Below are 24838 nucleotides of genomic sequence, written 5' to 3' on the forward strand. Positions count from 1 at the left end.
TCATTGCATCAGGTGATCCTCACAGGGGTGAATTATTGTTTAACAATAATTAACTATTTAACTATTATTTATTATTCTTATAAAACAAAATAAAACAAAATAAATTTATATTTTTACTAAAAACAATATTATTATTTTTTTAATAAAATAAGTAATTATTTATTTACATTTCATAAAAAATAATAATAAAATATTTTTATTTTTATTTTTATTATATATTTATTAATGGTTTGTGTCATAGATAAAAATGAAGCCTTATACATATATCAACCATATTTACTAAAATAATTATTGTTAATTAATATTACTAATATTATTATTATTATAATAATAGAGTATTATTAATTTTTTCCCCAAGGAAAAATCATAATTTTCTATTATAGTGGAAAATTACATGTTGTAGATGCCATTGGCATATGCTGTACAAGTGACCAAAGTCATCTAATAGTAGAAAGTTTATAGTAGTTTGTACAAAAAACCCAGGAAGGGTGTACCATCATGTATCTGTATGCATATTCATATATGTTACAAAATTTCAAAAATAACCATTACACCAGCTTTGTGAGTAGCTATTCAGTTGTCTCAAAATTAAAAACAAATTGATAAATTTCGGCCTATCAGCCCTTTACTGATCCTGTTCAATATATGGCTTGTGGTAGAAATGATAGGCTTTCCCCTGTCTTTCCTCCTATATCAACCATTCCCCTCTGGGATGGTGTGCTGCCTCTTTAGAAAGTTGATCCACAATTTTTTTGCGCTCCCTATAAATATGAGTACATGAAATCTGATCAAAATGTGATTTTGATAGTAATGCATCATCCAAAATGTTCCTAGGTGTGTGAACATGGCATGCAATAATGCAATTGAACTAATTTATGACAACCTTAGAGTCCCCAAAGATTTGTAATTGTTGTCAATTTTGGTATAATGCATAGCATAGTAGGTGACGAAGCAAAAGAAGCTCAGCAGAGTTGTTTATGCCAACACCAATCCCATATGGATGTGGAAGGTATGTGTCTCGAATAGGTGTAGTAGAATCCCCCCTCCCACACTCTTGGTCTTAAGCAGAGCCATCAAAGTAGGCCCAGGGGTGTGCTTGATCAATAACCTCTGGGATGATTTTTCAAATCGTGGCAGACTATTCATCATCCGGAATTTCATTGTAATTGTTGTAGATTTTTGGGACAATAAGAGGAGATTTTCAGGACAATAAGAGGCCATATAATGTGTTTGCTATTAAAAATGATGTTATTCCTGCATAGCCAAATGTTCCAACATAGAATTAATGGGAGATTTCAAGATTTCATGGCGGGGGCAACATTCCACCAGCTGTTCCAAGCATCCTCTATATTATCCCCTTCCCATCACTAACTGATATTTAGCATGGGCAACACCTGCTCCCAAAGCTATTGTGTGATGGTGCAAGATAGGAATAAGTGATTGTTCAATTCCTCCTCTTGTTCACATAGTACACACCAGGATGGACCCTGGAAGGATCGTTTCCTAAGATTAGTACCGAATGGAGTCTTGTCCATGATGATGTTCCATATGAGAAGACAAGTGTCTGGAAGGCCTTTTAGTTTCCATAACATATACCACTAGCATTCTAGTGTGATGGGTTTAAGAGCTGCATGGATGATGGGGTATCCATCTTTTGGTGTGTATGTCCCCCGCACAGCTGGAGCCTAGATCATTTCATCCTCATCGGCCCTGAGCCTCACATGAGATTCAATTAATGCATTTGTGTATTACCTCCACTCCATAATCCACTGATCAGGTATACCCATATCGTCAGCAGAACTCCAAGCTTGTTGATGAATGGAAATATTCAAATCGTTCGCCTATATGGGCAATGGTGGCCACACCTCTATTGTTTAGGAAAGCTATCAGTTTCGGAGGTAGGTTGTTCAAGTTGCCGCATCTGATCCATGGATCAGCCCCAATGCGGACAACTGAACGATTGCGAATTAGCCAAGTAAGTTCACTCCTGATAATAAGAAGAGTATGAATGACAGCTTTCCATATCACTGATATTCCTTGTTTGTTCCAAGCTGGTAGCCGAACCCATTCCATAATATTGTGTGGCCAAATGTATTTATAGGTAACAACTTCTATCCATAGGCTTTTTTTCTTCAGGAGAACCCAACCTAATTTTTCCGCTAGTGCCTGAGCGAAAGCAGAGAGATTCTTGAGGCCCCATCCCCCCGCCCCATTTTTTTGGGACTGCAATTTTGCTCCATTTAACCCATGCAAAGGGTTTCCCTTGCTTGTGCCCCTTCCATAAGAAATTGTAGCTTATCCTTTGTATCTGGGATAAGGTACCTTGAGGAATCCAGGCTACAGACATCCAATAGACCGGGGTGAATTCTAGAATAGATTTTATGAGCAACAGAGGACTTGCTCTATACAGTAACCAATGACTCCAGTTGTTCAATCTTCTTTCGACCATGGAAACTAACCAGGTCTAATCAACTATTTTGTATCCATGGGATTTAATCCATAAGCCCAAGTATTTCAATCCATCCACTGGCTGTAATCTCTGGAAGGGAAATTTTTGGTATGCTTGATGGGATTCTTGAGGGGAGAAAGCAAAAAGGGTGCTGATGGATTTGGATTTGTTTATTTTCATCCCCGTTGTTGTGCTAAATAATCACAACACCTCAGAGAGAGTGTTATTGTCTTGTATGACACCATTGAGGAAGATCAAAATATCATCCACGAAAAGCAAGTGCATGAGAGTGCACTAATTCGTGATCTTGAGTCCCATAAGCCTACCTAATCTTCTTTCCGATGTGATTAGCCTGCTTAACCCTTCCATAACAATCAGGAAGAGCAGTGGAGATAAGGGGCATCCCTGTCTGATTCCTTGTTCTGCATGAAGAAATAGGAGGTCGATCCGTTTATGGGAGTACCGAAGGAGATAGATGTGATGCTGCACATGATCCATCTAATGAATGGGATAAGGAAACCCAGTTGAGTAAGAATCATCCTTATGTAAATCCAAATGACTTGATCTAAAGCCTTAGAGAGATCTATTTTGAGTATGGCTCCTTTCAGATTCTTCTTCTTTATGGAATGAAGGGCTTCTTGGACCGTGCCTATGGCGTCATGGATCTGATCGTTATGGAGAAAGGAAAATTGTTCAGAGGATATATTGTTAGATAAGATAGGCTTGATACGGTTGGCGATAATCTTGGAAATAATCTTGTAGAGGCAGTTGCAAAGAGAGATGGGCCGGAAGTTGTTGAAAGATAGAGGGGAGTCCGTCTTGGGAATTAGGGAAATGAAGGTGGAATTTATGGTTTCATACATTCTCCTAGATGTTCTGCACTCCTCAATCACCTTGAGTAGGTCTGGGCCAATAATGTCAAAAAGGGTGAGATGGAATTCCACTGACCATATGTCTGGCCCCAGACTTTTATCCTTCTTGAACCACTTCAATGTGCTCTCGAGTTCCCCCATGGTAACTGGTTTGATAAGGTCCTCCTCAGTGTCTGGCTCCACAAATCTAGGGAAATTCCCTGCACTGCGGATAATTTCTGCAAGTGTTACACCTGGTGGGGCTTTGAAAAGCTGCTTGAAGTGTGTATTTCCCATTTGTGCTAGCTGATTATAGGTATTGACCATCTGCCCATGTTTTGTAGGCATCTACCAAATGGTATTGCATGCCCTCCTTCCATTGGCAAATTTATGAAAGAACTTAGTATTTCCATCCCCAGCTTGTAGCCATATCGCCTTGCTTCTAAGTCTCTATGTCTCTTCCCGATCCAACAATATCTTGGATGTTAAAGAGTGACTCCATACAGGTTGGTTGAATTTCAAATATTTGTGGAAAAAAACATGTTATCATTTTATAACCAACGTTTTGGACTAACTAAGTGAGTCCATCATCAAGGCTGTAATCTGCATTTTGAGAGGAGAGAGAGTGAATGCTTGGAGCAATTAATAGTTAATATTTAATAGTTTAATGAGAAAAAGTGAGGTTGGATAGGTATTTAGCTCTTGAGATTCTCATCTTCTCAAATTTTAGTGCAATGTTCATTATGTCTTTTCCATGGTGAGACTTAATGGTGTTAAAGAGTGACTCCATACAGGTTGGTTGAATTTCAAATATTTGTGGAAAAAACCTATTATCATGTTATAACCAACGTTTCGGACTCACTAAGTGAGTCCATCATCAGGGCTGTAATCTACATTTTGAGAGGAGAGAGCATGAATGTTTGGAGCAATTAATAGTTAATAGTTAATGAGAAAAAATGAGGTTGGATAGGTATTTAGCTCTTGAGATTCTCATCTTCTCAAATTTTAGTGCAATGTTCATTATGTCTCTTCCATGGTGAGACTTAATGGTGTTAAAGAGTTACTCCATATAGGTTGGTTGAATTTCAAATATTTGTGGAAAAAACATGTTATCATTTTATAACCAACGTTTCAGACTAACTAAGTGAGTCCATCATCAGGGTTGTAATCTGCATTTTGAGAGGAGAGAGCATGAATGCTTGGAGCAATTAATAGTTTAATGAGAAAAAATGAGGTTGGATAGGTATTTAGCTCTTGAGATTCTCATCTTCTCAAATTTTAGTGCAATGTTCATTATGTCTCTTCCATGGTGAGACTTAATGCTGTTAAAAAGTGATTCCATACAGGTTGGTTGAATTTCAAAGGTTTGTGGAAAAAACATGTTATCATTTTATAACCAATGTTTCAAACTAGCTAAGTGAGTCCATCATCAAGGCTGTAATCTACATTTTGAGAGGAGAGAGCATGAATGCTTGGAGCAATTAATAGTTAATAATTAATAGTTTAATGAGAAAAAAGGAGGTTGGATAGGTATTTAGCTCTTGAGATTCTCATCTTCAACTCAAATTTTAGTGCAATGTTCATTATGTCTCTTCCATGGTGAGACTTAATGGTGTTAAAAAGTGACTCCATACAGGTTGGTTGAATTTCAAATATTTGTGGAAACAAAATGTTATCATTTTATAACCAACGTTTCAGACTAACTAAGTGAGTCCATCATCAGGGTTGTAATCTGCATTTTGAGAGGAGAGAGCGTGAACGCTTGGAGCAATTAATAGTTAATAGTTTAATGAGAAAAAATGAGGTTGGATAGGTATTTAGCTCTTGAGATTCTCATCTTCTCAAATTTTAGGCAATGTTCATTATGTCTCTTCCATGGTGAGACTTACTCTGGGTTTCCAAGCCTGCTAAATGAAATTTTTCTTCTATAGAGGTGTACCCTCTGCCATGGTCATTCGTTAGAAAATTCAACTGTCTTTCAATGTCATGGAGAGTCTACTCCTCCCTGACCTTTTTCCCCTTTTCCTATGATATAGAGAGTCTTTTAAGATTCCCTAGATTACGATAGAAACTCTTCCACCCAAGGTTCATTGGTTAGAGGATGGTCTTTCCAATACTCCGATACTAACCTAAGATAATCAGGGTCCTTTAACCAGGTCGAGTTGAATTGAAAGGGCAACCTGGACTTTCTTGTAGGACCTGCCAGCTCCAAATGGATGGGGGTGTGGTCTGAGATCCCGCCTGAACCCACCGACTGCCTATAATTTGTGAAGGTTGCTAACAGGTCTTCATGAATGAGAAAACGGTCCAATCTTCTACCTAGTGTCGCTTCTCATGTCCTTCTATTGTGCCAAGTTGGAAGCTTTTTGTTCATGGGGATGTCAATAAGGCGGTGTTGCTCCAATAGCAGTCCCAGCTGGTCCGAGAGGGGGTCCAACTAAGAATCACGTCCCCAGGATTCTTCATGACCAATGGTAAAATTTAGGTCTCCGCCTAATATTGTAGAGCTGTTTACCAGGGAGTGTCCTAATAACTTGTGCGAGAAGTCCATTCTGCTACGATTTTGGGGCATATATATTAATAATGCGGAGATTCCTACTGACCTCTACAGAGAAAATGTCCATACCGAGGAATCTATGTCCACCCCAAGCAGAGATAGTTTTGATGGTCCGGGGATTTACCCCCAGGGAAATACCCCCCGAATGCCCTACGACATCCAAGGCATGAAAGCTCCAACCAGGCAACATAGCTTGTATGGAACAGGTTATCTGATCAGCCATGCTTAGGGTCTCTTGTAGAATTACGATATCACAAGGGGTCACTGTCCAAAAGTCTCTTCAAAACTAGGTTTTTGGGAGGGCTAGCTAAACCCCTACAGTTAAAAGATACCCACTCCATGGGGGAACCCTTCCATGGGTATTTTGTGCTCTAAGTACCCTTTCAATAGTGTTATGTCTACCCATGCCACATCAGCCCTCGCAAGCTTGATGGCTTTCGAAATCTTGGAGGGCCTCCCTCAGGTGGTTTTGGACTCCGCAATAGTGGATGAGATACCCAATCCAAATGATTCAGGGAATACCGAGATACGATATCGAAGGTTGCATGAATGTGATCCTGATGTAGAGGATGATACAGGGGGGTCAAAAAATTTGGGAGTGTGTACAATTGGGCGTGTAGTGGAGAAGATGGTCAGAGGGGGGTTGAGTGAAAAATTGATAGGAGTGGTGTCCATGCATGGAATAGATGCAAAAGTAGCCATAGATAAAAAAAAATTACTAAAATTCAAAACATAGGAACAGAGGGGAGGATCAATACCCATAGATGGAGTATCCAACATAGTAGTTTAAGATCTAGTCATGGGCGAGGAGATAAGTGGAACATGGGCAGTGCACGATCGCCGAACAATGTCCCCAGCCGCTGTTAATGGACTATCTGGACGTGAGGGCTGCTCATCCACTATTGGGTCTTCAGTCTGCAAATGCTTCTTGCCCTTAGAAGCGGGAGGAGATGATGGTGAGATGAGCAGACATTCTTTGAATAGTTGCCCAACCTTGTGGCATCTTCTACACCAGAAGGGAATGCCTTCATAATCAAGGATTTTTTTGCATGAATAATGCCTCTAGTGGAGGGTTATCTTTTCCTCCAATCCTTCCCTTGTATCTAGATGAACCAGTATACGAGCCATGGTCATATTGCCGGATGATTCATAGGTCTTGTCATGTTCCAGATAAGTTCCCAGTGCATTACCGATGTGTTTGAAAACATCCTCAGACCAAAATTGCATAGGAATCCCTAGTAAGTGAACCCATATTGTCCCGGCTCCTAGCTATTCCCTTTCTGGGTCAAATAGGGGGTTCCATCCTTTCAGCAAAACAGGTGCAAGTTCGATGTGCAAAAATCTCGAGAGGATCCAATCAATATACTCCTCCCTGTGGAACCTGAGTGCAAACCACCCCCTCGTGAGGACTCTGATCGAGGTAATTCTTGGAGGAGTGAACCCCAAATTTCCATGTTCCATAGTCACAGTCGTTAGACTGAGTAGTTTCACCCTCGAACACGTCCCACCAGGACCCTATTGGCTGTGTCCATCAGTTCGCCCATAGTAAGGTCTTCCCACAGAGAGAGGTTAATGTCCTTGTTTGTCACCTTTAAGCACCTCCCTTTCTTAACCTTGTTAGACCTGCGAGTTGTCGGGTAGTCCCGGAAGGGTCCCCTAATACCTTGGTAAACCACCTGCAGAGATGGGGGTGTACTCTTAGTGTTTGGGATGGGCTTGCTAAAACAACCCGAGAGAATAGGGAAACTGTGAGGAGGGCAGTTAGGGTTAGGAATAGCACCTCCAGCCGGTGAGGAGAAGTGGGGTGTTGATGGCCCATGCTGTGAGATGCCTGAGGAGAAGGGAGTACCGGATGGAGCTGCAGAATGAGGAAGGTCAAGAAGCGGAGAGTCAGATGAGGGTGATGGATGAAGGCAAGCCCCAATGAGGTTGAGGGTTGTCGGGGAGAGCGGAGGAGAGTCCAAACCAGATGCGGCGTCTTGCGCAACAGTGGGAGGCAAGTGGGGCACAGATGGCCCAAGGTAGTTCGGGGTAGGATTTTGAGCACACAGCGGGCGGATAAACGAGCCAAAGGAGCCAGAACCTAAGACGGTGCAAGGGCAAAACTATATCTACTTGTACGGATTTGGATCCACTGAGTAGTCGACGACATCTTGTTCCATGCTGCCGACAGTCAAGATGGAGTTCGGTGGACAGTAACGATCACGCGCAAATTTTGGGGTCAGACCGCACACCGTAACGCCCAGGAACCTGCAGATAGGAGACTGGAAAGTGTGATGGCAAGGCACCCGTGATATTATCCTAGCCCCCAAAGTGCAACAACACGAAGTCGCAGAGCCTCCATCGTTGCCATTCTCTCAGAGCTCTTCGAACTAGTATATAATAATAATTATATTATATTGTTATAATAATAATAATATTATTATTATAACTATTATATTATAATAATAATATTATTATTATAATATAATATTTTTATTATAATATTATTATCTTTTGTTACTATTATTAATTAATACTACTAATAGTATTTTTTTGAATATCGCTGTTATTATTTTTATAGGGATTAATAATTATAATTAGTTTTAAAAAAAATACACATAACATTTAGTAATTGATATAAACTTATTCACTTATATCAATTACATTAAAAAAAATAAACTTATATCAACCAAATTGAAAAATGTTATTATACTTCACTAATTATACTAATGTCATGCTTTCAAAAATATCATAACATATTTGACAAGTAATTAGGCCGATAGGCCTTCCTATTGAAACAGAGTTTCGTCGTCCTTTTCAATCTCAGGTTGACACCTGGCATGCATATTCGGCGGGCTTCTGTTTATTCTCAGGGCCGAAACTTCCGGGTTTCCGTCCGTATCTGTCGTGATTTCTGTTTATTCGCGCGCACGCCATGGCTATTCCGTGTTTCTCTTGCAGCAGCAACGCCTATTAGTTAATCTGTGCATAATAATGCGGGCGGGGTTGCCGGTTAGGGTCGTTATTCTTCAAATTCTTGGTTAGATTGGTTTAAAATTTACAATCATGGTAGGGCACAGTAGATACCATGGAATACCATTACGCAGCTTCAAATATACAGCTCTCAACAGGGTTTTCTTTTCCTCCTCCCACTGTAGAAACGATGCCGACTGGTTTCCTTCCCGCAGACGGCCCCATTTATGGAAACCCTCCTCAGACCAAAATTTGGGCAAAAATTACATAGAGATACAACGCCAAAGTCATTTTACAGACAAGAATTTGCCGATAACAGGGCTCGCCAGCGGGGATTCGATGGGAGCAATGGCTACAAACGTAGAAGGGTTGGGCCAGGATTAGGGTTTTCGCAATCAACGGGCGGATTACAGAGAAATAATAGTTGGTTCCGCCGACATTTTCCACTGGCAGCCATTCTGCCGTCTCCAATGCGGTCTATGAGAGACTGGTTGGACGCACGCAGACAGCAGATCAAGCCTCCAGCCGCTCAGAATTGGGCTTCACAGGCCGAAGAAAGCTATAGTTTCCAAGTGGCTCTTGCGCTTCGTTTGACAGCTGCAGCTTCATGGATGGATGACCTCCATGGCTTTCAAATACACAACTGTTGCAGCACCCCACTGTTCTCTTTTCGGAATACGTTAAAGCAACGACATATCGCCTCTGGGTACTAGCTAGCCTCAACTAAAGCTTCAAAGTATATTTTGTTTCCTCTTCACAGTCTATTTTGCTTCCTTCACAAATGCCTGCTATTTATTTTATTATGCCTTTGTATTCAATCATCTCCATCCATCTGTTCTGCATCCTCAGTGCTTACTTGAACAATATATCAGCCTTCATATTTATCCCTTGCAGACATGCTGAAAAGATAATGACATGGAATCTTTCCTTGCTTCTCTGATTCCGTCCAATGATGGGCCAGCTACAAATTTTCCTGATTGAAATTTCCATTTGACCTCTCTGCAATGTGTTTGGAATCTCTTATCACCTGTAGACAATTTAAACCTTTCTCTATTTCTATTTTCAGAATCTACCAAAAAGCATAAAGTTCTGCTCTGTTGTGTGATCCATCTCCTACAGCTCTGCTTTGAAACTGATCTCGTAATTGTCTCTTAAAGTAATGCCTCATGATCCACAATAGCTGGACAGGGTTTCTATCCAGATTTCATAGTAAGCGTTGCAAGGTTCGTGTTAATATATGGACCGCGAAGGATAATTTTCAAAACCCTATGTGCCAGTTTACAAGCAATATGGAACGCCATTAGTGCATTTGAATGCCAAATGACATGTATGCATCTTTCTAAAGGAGTCTAGATTTTACTGCAATGCCCAGGGTTTGTAAACAAATATCAAATGCCCAATTATTGTGACCTTTGCAGTGATATCTACAGAGATCGTCCCACAAATGTTCTCTCATATGAGATGGTTCTACATCAGGAAGAAATTGTGTCAGAAACGCACTCGATGTCATTTGAGTTAAGGGGCATTTATGACAGATGAAGAGATGAAGGAAAACGCCTAGTTTGCAAGTGTTCTTCCTACTTTGGTCACAAACTTCATAATGCTTTTGAAGCGAAAAGCCCATGTGAAACCCCCTGTTGACATATGTTGTGTTTGCTATTGAGGATTGTTTGTTCCAAACCAGGAATGTAGAGCTCTCTGAGGAGTTTAAATGCAAACATCATACAAGCATGCTCACAGGATGATATAATAGCCAAATAAAGTTGATTGGTGGGCGCATTGCACTTTTACTTTTACTAACAAGTTTTGAAGACAATTCATGGTGGTATTACAAATTCCTAGAGGTCTGGTTTGAATAACTATGGGGTCATAATCGCCATAAATTTATAACATTCGAGGCAATGGTTCAATCCTTCCTCCAGTTTGTAGCAGAATCGAGTGTTGCAGTGAGACAATTATGCCAGTTTCTTGTTATCTTGTTATAAAAACAATGTGATAATAAATGAATGGAGAAGTTCAAACTCGCTTTTGCAACCCTGTGAAGTTGACATTACTTAAAGGATTTCAAGAATTGGAATGTATCAATTGGAAGCTATTTTGAATCCGGCTTTCTATGAGGACTTTGAGAATTGTAGCTTCAAGAGGAAGGGTTTTGAATGCTTCTCGGTCCTTTTGAGACTTGTTTTGTGAACTTTTCATTCTTCACTTCACTCAGATATAGGGTGAGATAAAGTTCCTAGCAAAGGAACCAATTTCTTTAGTGTTAGCTTCAATAGATTTTGTGACCAAAAGATAAGCCCAATCATGTGCACGCTGAATTAGACCAATATATGACCATAGTTTTGCAAGATTGACTCAGTGGAGTACAAAAATTTGCAATCGAATGTTAATCCAACAGGGAGGATATGGACAGCAAAAATGGGGTCATTATATGCAACCAGTTTGTTCTGTTGCACACTTTGCAGTATGTATGTCTATGATTGAGGAGATTGTGACAGTAATTTTGTTGAAGATATCAGTTCCTCCAAATTTTTATGCTAACTCTTATTCCTTCGAACTAATATTGACTTTGGTAATTAGCTGGAAATAAGCAGAGGATTATTCTCTTGTCATATTTCGTTTTTAACTTTAAAGGGACCGTTTTGGCATGCACAATCGAGAGCACATTAAAATGGATAAAGACTGTCAGCAACAAATGGCAGGCTCAGGTGGCAGTACATCTAAAAAGAGATTATTTGAGCATTTCTAGGCATAAAATCAGACTTAAATTGTTTCTAGATTTTGAGGAACATAAAATAAGAACTTGCTGCAGATTCTAGGCCACAAAATGAGCATTCAAATCCATCGAAGACAAAGCATTCCAGGAGAAATTAGCAGGTCAAAATTTACTCCAAATTTTGTGGACTGATGATTGATTGGCACCAAATCAGCAATTCCAGATTTGCAGGACATAGTTGGCAGTCAAAACACAAGTGGCAATAAAAGTTCCAAATCTTCAGGCATAGGATAAATCCATCAGCAGCTACAACAATTCGAATCCATTGCAACAACTTTTATTTTTAGCTTATTTGTTATGATTTTAATTGATTTTATTTCCAGTAAACCAGTAACATATGGTTATTATTTTGTTTATTGAAGGGATGATTTGTAATAGTCAGGGGTTGGGTCCTGAGGAATTTCATGGGCCAATTTTTATAACAGTGTTTCTGAACTTTAATCAAATTCTCTGGATCAGAAGTACCAGAGCTTTGGCCATAGAGATTCATGTGAAAAGTGCTTTCTAGTCTGTGTTCTTTCATGTGATTGTTTTCCATTCATATTATCTTTCTTCAGTATCTTATTAAGGGAAAATATTTCAGATTTCGTCCAAGTTAGATGCTCTGAAATATAGTAATCAATACGTGCAAGCTTTTCCTTCTAAAGCTACTTCATTGGAATTCGCCCTCTGTTAGGTGCTCCTTTGTAGTGGACTGTGTTTCTCTTTTCATCTGTTAACTGATCTTAAATTTTATGTCTAAGAAAACATTTTTCTACCTTGCCTCTGTCAAGCCTTTGCTCATTCGACCAAACATCCAGCAAACCTTTGGTTATCTTCCAGAGCCTGTGACTCCATCGCCCAATGGATACCCTCTCCTGCCCAACCAAATTTCTTTTGAATATCTCACTTACCAAAGATCTGGCCATTGCTTAATTACATGAGCAGTTGCCTAAGTGACATTGGGTAGTTGATTCAGAGAGGGAGCCCCTCGGTTGGAAAGGTCAGTTTCCAACCCAAAGATTGGTTGAAATGGTTATCTCAGAGATCTCCTTCCACAACCAGGACAATTTCTGAGCGATAACAACAACATTAATATTCGTCATTGGACTTGTATTTTTCCGGAGGTATGTTCGTCACCAAGCAGATAGGCTGGAGAAAACAGAAAACTCAACATTGAAAATCACAAATTTTCATAACTTGAGCTTCAATGCAGAAGAGCTTTCTAGGGTTTTATTATTGAAAGACAAAGCAAATGTAATTGGAAGTGGGGCATCCAGCAAGGTTTATCGCGCTGACATACACAACAATGAAACAGTGGCAGTGAAGCACCTCTGGACGACCTCCAAAATGGATATAGATGATTTCAGTACGGACAAACATAAGAAGAAGAATAACGAAGTGGGAAGCATTTACTGTGAGAGTATGACCATCGATTGTCCAAGGAAGAAGTTGAAACATTGGGAACCATTCGCCACAGAAACATAGTGAAGCTCTATTGTTATATGTCCAACAGGCAGTCTAATGTGTTGGTCTATGAATACATGCCTAATGGGAACCTGTTTCAAGCTTTGCATAGCAATAATAATTCGGATTGGCCAACATGACATAAGATTGCATTAAGGATGGCTCATGGATTATCTTATCTTCACCACAATTGCTCCCCTGCAATTATTCATAGAGATGTCAAGTCTACCAATATCTTGGTGGATCAATTTTATGAGGCCAAGATTACTGATTTTGGTGTTGCAAAAGTTCTTCAAGCTTGTAACAGAGAAGGGGATTCAACAATTTAACAATTTTTGTAGGCACTCACGGTTACATTGCTCCTAGTAAATTTACCATCCCTTTTGCCTAGCCTATGTGTTCCATTTTTTTCCTTGATGTTTCCCACACAAGGTTCTGCAAATGGATGAACCCTGAATTGCACCTTGTTTATCTATTTTTCTGGTAGAACATGCATACTCCTTGAAGGTCGCAAGAAAAAAACGATGTTTACGGTTTTGTTGTGGTTTTGCTGGAGCTCATAACTGGCAAATGAGCCATTGAACAAGAGTTTGGGAGAACAAGGATATTCTTTATTGGACTTCATAAAAAATATATGAGAAGGAAGATGCACTTGTGGTTCTTGACTCGAAGATTTCCAATTCATTTAAGGAAGAAATGCTTCAGACTTTGAGAATTGCAATATCCTGTACACACAAACTGCCAGCGTTGCGGCCTTCTATGAAAGAAGTTGTGCAATTGTTGCAAGATGTAGATCTACTACTCCCTGAATGAAAACCCTAATTGTAAACTACTACTACTTCCTGAACGAGAGTTTTTCCTAGCCCCTGGATGATGAATGAGGCTTGTATGATAATTCCTAAATGTTCAATTCTTAGGATAAGAAGGCCACAAATGGATTACATAATGTATCATTGAATCCATTATTGGTAATGAATGGATATGTTCAGTTGGTCCATAAAGGTCTGAAAGCAAGAACTGTATTCCACATCATGAGTTATTTCGATGGGCTGAAAAAATATCTCCACACTATTGTTATATATATATATATATATATCAATCAATTAGTTTTGAGTATTTGCTTTCTAGATTGTTACCGTGACAAATCTAGGGTAATCCCTGACAAATTATGCTTGGGGCTATAATTGTGGAGCCATTGAGTGCAGAATTGATGCGTAGATCCTGTAGCAAGAGAGATCTGAACTGTGCAGGGCGATTGAAGTAGGCAAAGTGTCCAGGTTACAGATGTAGCGGCGAAGAGTGGCCAACAATGGGGTGGCACTAAAACTACTTATGTGATAGATACGGAAGAAGAAACTCATCACAATTTCGAAAGTATTCATATTTGCCATTTAAAATGTAAATTCTTCTGATTCCTTTTTCAAGAAAACAGTGGGAATTTATAAATTGTGTTTCTTTGTTTACATTAATGATAAAATATCCAGACGAAATTCCCTGAAGGCTTGTTCTTTTTCAGGGTTTGAGTGAAAAATGTCGCTGCGTATGTATCCTACTTATGGAAAAGGGTATAAACAGTTTTGGGGTAGCAAAGATTGCTCCAGAGAAAATTCCAAGAAAGAACCCCTTTCTTGGTTTGAAATCAAAGTTGAAGATGATTGGTCTGAGTAGAAGGAAAACGAGTGTATGGGAGTGTAGAAGGAAAAATATCTGGAGACACAGATTATGTGAGGAAGCAAAACACAAAGATGGTCTAAAACTATTGTTAGAATTGGATGGGGAATTGTTATCTGGAGACACAGATTAAAGTATAACTGAAAATTTTGGTTGAGACTATTTCCATTTTTCGAAAGCCAAATTGTAAAATTCCCTTTAAAGGAAGGATGTGTAGGGATTGCAGAAATTTCCAGAATCAAATTCTTGATGTAAATTTTTAAAAATTCGAATCAAATTCTTGATGTAAATTTTTAAAAATTCACCTTATATTAAAGGTTTCTAATTTTTTTGAGAGCTCTCTTTCTTCTTTTTAAACCCCTTAAAGGTGGGGTGGGGATGTAAGATATATATTTTATTTGTAGAAATTCAGACAAGTAAATAGAACATTTAAAATATTTGCACTGTTTTGACTCTTAAAATGATTGAAAATGAAATTAAAATGCTTGAAAATGAAAGTTTGAATTGTATCTTGGACAGAGCATAGATTAATAAGTGGTAAAAGCTTGCTTTGAGGGCTAGAGAAATACATATTGTTTTCAATGGTGGGTTTGCCAAAATGGAATCTAAAACCACTATATTTGAGGACTTAAGTATGTAAAACAAAATACTTTGAAAAATACAATACATGAATTTAAAATCGGTTTCAAAATTTTAATAATGTTAATGTTTTAGTTCTACTGTCAACCAGTAATGTAAGTGATTTGTTTTAACATTTGCAAATCACAAATTTCTCCACTTTTCATTTACCATGTACAACGTTGTAATTTACTTTTCATTTAGAAAAAAACCGTGCTGCCAATAATCTAATGAACCTATTGAGCTATTGAACCTATTGAGCTTGCCAATAATCTAATGAACCTATTGAGCTATTGAACCTATTGAGCTTGCCAATAATCTAATGAACCTATTGAGCTTTTAAGTATGAACGCGTTCTACACTTACTATATTAATATGAATGGTTTGGTTTTGGTTTTGTTCTTCTAATATCAAAATGTACTGGTACAGGATGGTCAACGTGATTATATGCTTGACTATGACTATCTATAGAACTTTCTTCCTTCACTAATGATTATATGCTTGACTATGACTATCTATAGAACTTTCTTCCTTTCACTAATCCTATCGGCCTCTCTTTGTACCTTTTGGGACAATTGCTAGTGTTAAACTTTGATGGTTTGTAAAGTTACCACCCCACACTGTGATTAAAGGGCTTGTCGTGAAACATTATCCAATGACAGATATATATCCTTACGCTTCGACAGGTCGTTTGGTTAAAGCCTTTGAAATCTTTGATTAGTTATGGACAGAACGTGGCACGAAGATTCCTGCTCACCGTCAGTTACCTTATTCTTCTGGTTACCCTTAAGGGAGGTTTCCCATGTGCCTTCACGCGGCCGCCCACCGTATCTAGTGGCGCTTCTATGAAGGCGCATCGAGTGTGATATTTATGGTGGCTCGTTCAGGTGCCGACATTGACCCCCTCATATGGCCCATTACTCCTGCTTTTCTGCGCTTCATCAAAGACATAGTTGCGATTTCATGATGGAAAGGGATGATCGATAAACGCAGTGCCACTCCATTGCTTTGTGTTTGTTGTTTCAGCGCATGACATGAAGCATCATATATATCACTCTATTTGAAGACAATGCATGAAGCATGCGAGACACGACTATTATGCATCACGCAACCTATTCAATCCTTGCTGTCCATTGTTCCCAGTTCCGTCTCCATCTCTATCTCATCACTCCGGGGCGGCCGCTTCCTCATCCTCTATTTAAATCTCTCGTCTCATCTAATTTTACACACCACATCTTCTTTCTTACTGCAATTCCTTCATCCATCGTCATTCTACCGTATCTGGATCGATTATTTTGCTCTATCTCTCTCAATTGCTATCTCTTTCTCTGTCTGCTAACCTGAAAATGGCTGGTCTATGCCCTCACAAGGCTACCAAAATTTTCTACATAGTGATTCTGTCTATGATTGTTGCAAACATATCAATGTCCTTGTCGGCAACTGCTCATGTTATTCGGCCAGCAGGGCATTCCAGGAAGTTGGGCAGCTTGGTGGAGGAGCCGGAGGTGGTATTGACATACCACAATGGTCCGCTACTCACGAATAAGCCAGCCTCCCTTAATGTCCATTTGATTTGGTATGGGAAATTCAGCCCTTCTCAGCGTTCCATTGTGGGGGACTTTCTGCGGTCTCTCTCTCTCGGAGCAGAAGCAAAGAAGCCCTCTGTGTCTGCTTGGTGGAATACCACCCACAACTACAACACCAAGGCCAACGCCAAGCTCCCCACCTCCATCACCACCACCACCAGTAATAGCATTGCAATGTTGGGGAAACAAGTGGTGGATAAAGGCTATTCCCTCGGCAAGTCACTCAAGCGAGCCGACATCGCCGCTCTGGTTGAAGCTGCAACCAAGTCAGGATCTCTGCCTCGACTGGAAAAGAATGCTGTGTACTTGGTTCTTACATCCGAGCATGTTACTGTGGAGGGGTTCTGCATGAGTTCCTGCGGATTCCATGACAGTCTCAACCTATTCTCCAACCAGAAATCAACTAATCGCAAAATAAAGCATCAACAGGTTATTCCATACGCATGGGTTGGGAACTCTGCAACTCAGTGCCCTGGACAGTGCGCGTGGCCCTTCCATCAGCCAATCTACGGACCGCAGACTCCTCCTCCGGTGGCACCAAACGGCGACATGGGCATCGATGGAATGATCATCAACATCGCCAGCGTTGTGGTAGGGGCAGCCACTAATCCCTTCAACACCGGCTACTTCCAGGGCGACGCTGCGGCACCTCTGGAGGCCGTCTCCGCGTGCCTGGGAATATATGGAAGAGGAGCATATGCTGGATTCCCCGGAGAGCTTCTGGTGGATGAAACGACGGGGGCAAGTTATAATGCCCATGGACTCAATGGCCGCAAATTTCTGCTGCCCGCCATGTGGGATCCTGTTACCAGTTCTTGTAAGACGCTACTGGCATAACTGCATCAAACCATATAAGTACGCCACGCGTCCCACTCCACATGATAACAGAACAACTGTTCTCGGGCCACCCCACAAGATAACAGAGCAACTGTCCTGCTGGAGTTGTCGTCTCTCTTTTATTCTTTTTCTTGAAATCTACCCATCATTCTTTATTCATTCTTAATAAAAACAAATTAATCTTTTCTTCCCTTTTTTTGTGAGAAACAAAATTTTGCTAACATGTTTTTTACAAATTTATGGAAGTTTTTGCGGAAGCGTTTCAATTCGTTTTAAAAGATTTATGGTCGAGGTGACCAGCTCACATGATATTCTGTTTTGGCGGAAGGAAATTAGTTGTGAGCTATTCAGTTTTGGCCGAAGGAAATTGGTTATTAACTGCTAAGTAAATTCAAGTAAGTTACTAGGTCTCAATTTTTGGGAAGTGAGTTTTGGAAATTGGTTATTTATTAAAAGATAAATTCAATGAACTCCACACAATCATAGAAATAGTTGTTAGAGATAACTAAGGTAGTGAGTTAGTTCACCAGATCTCAAGATAAGAATTAGTTTTTATTTTTAGAATATGGTTTTACCTTCCTTAAATCTGTGACTACTATATAATGTGTGATGTACATGAACAATGTAGAGCGTTATGCAGAGCCAGACTCTCTTGGTTCAAACTCTCTTTTGTAGCGCTGACCAGTGAGTTTCATTTTATTTAATACAGAACATTGCATTGTTAACATGGTATCAGAGCGTCAGGGCTGAGGGCCCTGTACGCTAAGTGGAGGGCGCGACTGAGCCGAAATCATCACAGGTTTTAGGTGCACAAACGCGATGATCCAACTGTAAACCCTCTGCATGTTTTCATTTTGTCGACCGTCGCAGATATCAAGTGTACATGCGTAAAGACCTTCGCGAGTCCGTGGTGCTAACTCGCGCCGACTGTGCAAACAAGTGAGGGGCTGCGTGGAGGCTGAGAGAAGGTTGCGTCCTGGCATAGGGTGATAACAGAAGGCTGCCTGGGATAACAAAAGGCTGATAACAGAAGGAAGCCACGGTGATCTACTTGTGTGTTGCGAGATCAAATAATATTGGAGATCAGCGATCTCTGCCTTTGACACAAATTTGGGGTAAATCTAACATTTTTTTTTACCTGTCAAACTTTTTTTAAATCGCCAAGATGAATAATCAAATATTTGAAGCATGCTTGAATGAGCATAAGAGCTTCTCTAATCTTTCGCCTATGATGCTGCTCTTCCCTTGCGATAATTGAGGCGTTTTCCAAGCAGACATGGTGCTTTGTTTTTTAGGAGTGTTCTGCTAAGGCCGAGGTACGAGACCTTTCATTTCTAATATCAGCACCAGTTCGAGCTTTATCAACAACGGGTTTGACTACATAAGAGCTATGGCATCAGAGATTTGGTCATATCAACTACAATGATTTGTTGTTACTTCAGAAAAAGGAAATAGTAAGAGATCTTCCTATGTTAAAACAAGTGCATAATGATTGTGATGCCTATACACTAGGAAAGATGCATAGAGAAGAATTCCCTATTCGAGTAGAGATGAAATAGAGAGATATACTTGAATTAGTGCACACAGATCTTTGTGGACCCATGCAAACAAAGTCATTGGGAGGTGCACTATATTTTTCACTGTTTATTGTTGATTGCACAAAGTTTTCTTGGGTATATTTCTTGAGTAAGAAAAGTCACACATTTGAATACTTTAAGCAGTCCATAAACATGATTGAAAAGGAAACAGGGAAGCAGATAAAAATTCTTTGCTCCGATCAAGGGGGAGAATACATGAAGGATGAGCTTATCAAGTATTGTAAAGACCATGGAATATTACAACAATTCACAGTACCCCATACTCCTCAGCATAATGGAGTAACAGAAAGAAAGATGGTGGAATGCGCTAGAAGCATGTTGAAAGGTAAGAATCTATCGAATGGTTTTTGGGTTGAAGCATTGAATACTGCAGTTTACTTAAAAAATAGGAGTCCTACAAAGAGTCTTGAGTTTAAAACTCCTTATGAAGAATTATATGGATTTAAGCCTACAGTAAAACATTTAAGAGTATTTGGGTCTAAAGCATTTGCCCATATTCCAAAGGAAGACAGAAGAAAACTAGATTCAAAAGCCATCAGATGTACCTTTATAGGGTATTGTTCACAATATAAAGCTTATAGATTATTTAATCCCTCTACTCACAAGAATTTTGTTAGTAGAGATGTCATATTCTATGAGCAAGATCATGAAGAATCTGATAAGAACAATGAGGAATGGGATATTCCGTACTTGGTGGAAGAAGAAAGTGAAGAAATAGGAAACAATCAGGATCAGCAGCAGACAAAGGTAGAAGATGAACATCAGCAACAACAACAGCAGATACAACAACAACAACAATAGCAGTAGCAGCAGCAGTGGGAAGAAAAAGAAAATGATGGTAAGACAAGGTTTGACACTACCCCACCACTCAAGAGATCAGGTAGGAAAGTTCAATTGCTTGCAAGATATAGGGAAAATGCTTTTATAACTAGTATGATGAATGTTGTTGAACCTTCTAGTTATAAGGAAGCAAATGAATGTAGTGAATGGAAAACAACTATGGAACAGGAATATGAATCTATAATTAGGAACAACATTGGAAACTGGTTGAACTTCCTAGAGGGAAACAAACCATAGGTTGTAAATGGTTGTATAGACCCAAGATTAATGCAGATGGAACCATAGATAAATTGAAAGCTATATTGGTAGCAAAGGGGTATTCACAAAAATAAGGCATTGACTATGAAGAAACCTTTGCCCCTGTAGCTAAACTTAATACCATCAGAATGTTGATTGCTTTAGCTACTAAGAAACATTGGATAATTCACCAACTAGATGTAAAGTTTGCATTTTTAAATGGAGAATTGAAAGAGGAGGTTTATTTAGAGCAACCTGAAAGGTTTTTCTGGAAAGGGAAAGAACATTTAGTCTGTAGATTAAAGAAAGATCTTTATGGACTAAAGCAAGCACCCAGGTCTTGGTATGAAAAGATTGATTCATTTTTTCTGCAATTTGGCTACAACAGAGGTAAAAACGACCCTAATATTTATGCCATGCAAGATGAACAAGGGCGCATAGTGTTGATTTCTTTGTATGTAGGTGATTTGATTATTACAGGTGATGCTACATATCTAATAAAAGAAATCAAGCAACAGATGTCACAGGTGTTCGAAATGAAACACCTTGGTGAACTAAGATATTGTTTGGGTCTTGAAATCTGAGAGATTCAGGAAAAACATTTCTGTCCCAGGGAAAGTATGTCAAAGGACTACTAGAAAGATTTAGGATGGATCAGTGTAAGCCTACAGCAGTACCATTATAGCAAAACATCAAACTGCAGAGTGAAGATGGCTCTAAAGAGGCAGATGCGACACTTTACAAACCACTGGTTGGGAGCCTAATCTACCTGACCACTACTATACCAGATTTGGCTTATGCAGTCAGTGTACTAAGTCAATACATGTCCAAGCCACTTGAAAGTCATTAGAATGCAGCGAAAAGTGTTTTGAGGTATCTATAAGGTACTGTAGATTATGGTATTATTTATATTGATTCCTCTGATGTTAGATCGACAAGATTTACAGATTCAGACTGAGTTGGAAATGTAGACGATCGAAGATCCATAACAGGCTATGCATTTAGCATTGGATCCGGGGTGATTACATGGAGCAATAAGAAACAGAACATAGTTTCCTTGTCTTTAGCGAAAGCATAGTATCAAGCTATGTGTGCAGCAACATGTGAGGCAGTTTGGCTGCAGAGACTTCTCCAGGATGTTGGGGAAGAACATAGAGAGGCAACAATAATCAAATGTGACAATCAGAGTTCAATCAAACTTGTTAATAATATGGTGTTTCACAAAAACACTAAACACATTGATACGCAGTTCCACTTTGTCAAAGAGAAAGTGCATTCAAAAGAAATCCATTTGATATATTGTAATATATGTGATAATGTTGCAGACATTTTCACTCAACCTCTTGGAAAAATCAAGTTTGAAATGTTTAGGGAGATGTTAGGAATATTTGTGAACCCCTTCTCCATTAAGGGGGAGTGTTAGAGATAATGGAAAATATCTTAGAATAGTGAGTCGGTTCAGGAGACCTTAGGATAGGAATTAGTTTCTATTTTTTAGGATATGGTTCTAACTTCCCTAAATCTGTGAATACTATATGATGTGTGATGTACATGAACAATGTAGAGCATTCTGGAGAGCCAGACTCTTCTGGTTCAGACTCTCTTTCATAGAGCTGACCAATGGGTTTCATTTTATTTAATACAGAACATTGTATTTTTAACAATAGTCAAGACTCACAAGTAGATTAAGGATTGAAAATTGCAAAGGGAGGAACATTTGACCTTGCCGAAGTTTTGAAAGTCAAAAACCACACAAATTCTATAAATTAAATTAGCATCTGTTCAGAAATACAACCTTCGTGCTTTTGACCATAGTCATAGTGAAGATTCAAGAGTAGATTAAGGATTGCAAAGTTGACCTTGTCAAAGTTTTGGAAGTTAAAAACGAAATCGTCTAGAGTAGATTAAGGATTGCAAAGTTGACCTTGCCGAAGTTTTGAAAGTTAAAAACGAAATCGTCTAGGGAGGTGGAGGAATTGCCCAAGGAATTGTCTGGACGGTCAAAATTGGGTGGAATCTGCGCAAAAAAAATTCAAAAAATTGCAGTAGCAGTGTTTGAATCATGTTTTTGACAGTGGAAATGGATTCGGCGCCATCAAAAACCTTTAGGACACCAAAAATATTTAAAATTAATAACTATAATTAAGATTTAGAAAAATTCCTGCCAAATTTTATGAAAATATAACCAGAATTTTCATGATGTTCGGAAAAAAATAATCAGATTAGACTACAACGCTAAAAACCAAACTAATTTAAAAACCAAACTAATTTAAAAACCAAACAAAATCTATAAATTAGTATATGTTCAGAAATACAACTTTGTTTTTTACCTCAAAGTCTATAAATTAAATTCGTGCTTTTGACCATAGTCATAGTCAAGACTCAAGAGTAGATTAAGGATTGGGAAGGGAGGAACATTTGACCCTGCCAAAGGTTTGAAAGTTATAAACCACATAAATTCAATAAATTAGTATCTGTTCAGAAATACAACCTTCTTTGTTTTTGACCTTAAACAAAGAGTAGAGATTCACTAATCTTATACCATTTCTCTTTAATAAATTCCTTATTCTTCTAACATGAAATCGATTAACAAATTAAGGTTAAGTTTAACTTCAAGTATTACGAATTTAATATGGGAAGAAGTTGAGGGAAGTCCTTCACTTTGTGGCAATGAAATATATATCTATATATATAAACGTGAGGATATTTATATATTTATATTTCTGTTTTAACTTTTACAAATATCAAATTTAATTTATCATAAATTAACTTATTATCGTAAATTTAATATATAATAAAATATTTTAATTAAAAATAGTAGTAATTTATGTATAAATACAACCTTTCTGCTTTTCACCATAATCATGGAGTGAGATTCACTAATCTTATACCCCTTCTCCTTAAAATATTCCTTTTTCGGTGGCGGTGACAGCCCACTAAGACCAATATTGTCACACCCACGAGTTGGCATTTGCAATGTGTGACGAGTGGGGTGATATGAATTTCAGTTAAAGGCGATGAGTCGGGCGGTTGGTTAAATGCGCCTGAGTCACATGCGACAAAGGAACGAGTTGCGGCGAGCCAACACGAAGGTCGAAAAACCAAGAAACGGTAATTTGGCTAAGTATGGGACGAGTTGCGATGAGTTTATATGAAGGGAAAAAACTAAGCGGTTGGTGAGTTGACCCATAGTTGGGGTGAACTGACTTGTGGATGGGTGAACTGACATGTTTGGTTATCGAGTTATATGGTCGGCCTGCCATCAACATCCATGGATGAACCATATAAAAGGGTGGACGCATGGAAGAGGACAAGGCATCAATGAACAAGTCATTCTAAGCATACCAAGCGAACATGGCGAGAAAGGAGGGACAATTATAGACACAAGCCAAGGTGCAGGTAGACGTGAAGGGTCGAAGCACTAGGTGAAGTTAACTGAACCGAGCTGCAGGCGGGTGAAGAGCTGAGGCGAGTGAACTAGGTTGGGCGAGGCTTCCTGGGCGATTCAGGCGGACTGCCGCGGGCGCGCCTACCCAGAGTTCTGAACGAGAGTTAGAAGTTGGGCGGGCAGTTTCAGTGGACAGGCAAGAGTTGGGTGCGGGCAAGGTCGAGTGAGCTAGACCCAAGGTGCGGGTGTACTGTATGAAGGTGTGGGCACCCTTGCCCACGAGCTGGGCGGTGTAACACAAAGGCACCGGGTGAGGTGTGAACGACGAGCCGGGAGAGGTGACATGAAGAGCCGGGCACGACGAGTCAGGTAGGGTGACACGACGAGTCGGGCAGGGTTGCACGATAAGCTTGGGTGAGGCTGAATGATAACTTGGCAAGGCTGAATGATAGCTTGGGTGAGGCTGAACGAAAGCCAAGTTGGAAAGTGAAGTTTGGCAGTTTTGCCAAGGTAATTTTGGGGTTGCCTTGTAAAGGTTGATATTGTATAAACACTTGTAAAAATTATATATTTGTATATTGTTGGGCAAGCTCTAATCAGGGAGTTGCACCTCCCTTTGAAGAAGTAGTGTACTGTTATACTTTTATGATGATGATGAATGTTTCCGTTGTGTAAAAGAATGATGAATGCTTAGTGAAGTTGAAAAATATTCCAAGTGTTGAATGTTAGGCGTAGTCCGTACTTGAGAGTATTGTTAAAAATAAATTGAGTAGCATTGCCGCACCTATCTATGTGTGGTTGAAAGACTACCGCTAGGATAGGAGCGTGATAGGTGGGATAAGAGGTATTTGGAGGAAGTGATACAACTACACTTCGTGACAGTTGGTATCAGAGCAATAGTCCTTTGATTGATTTACAGAAGTTTGACAGGGGCAAGTAAAGGGCCAAGTTGAACGATATAAGCAATATATGGTCGCTACTAGATCACAAAAGAAGATGATAGCAAGTCAAGTAGAGGAACTTCAAGTT

At 39.3% G+C, this 24838-nt stretch overlaps 1 protein-coding gene across 1 annotated transcript; it reads left to right on the forward strand.

The window, feature by feature from the left end:
- Positions 1-16669: 16669 nt before the first annotated feature.
- On the forward strand, positions 16670-17746 carry LOC149227549 (protein PHOSPHATE-INDUCED 1-like). Its single transcript, XM_089380534.1, has one exon. The coding sequence runs from the start codon at positions 16670-16672 to the stop codon at positions 17744-17746; it is 1077 nt and encodes a 358-aa protein (XP_089236660.1).
- Positions 17747-24838: the final 7092 nt, after the last annotated feature.

The sequence above is a fragment of the Pinus tabuliformis genome, chromosome J (genome assembly GCF_031772625.1).
Source record: "Pinus tabuliformis cultivar Carrire ecotype Pingquan chromosome J, CPIR1, whole genome shotgun sequence".
Classification (NCBI taxonomy): Eukaryota; Viridiplantae; Streptophyta; class Pinopsida; order Pinales; family Pinaceae; genus Pinus; species Pinus tabuliformis.

Coding starts and splice junctions, on each gene's coding strand:
- LOC149227549 (XM_089380534.1), top strand. CDS start 16,670: ATGGCTGGTCTATGCCCTCACAAGGCTACCAAAATTTTCTACATAGTG.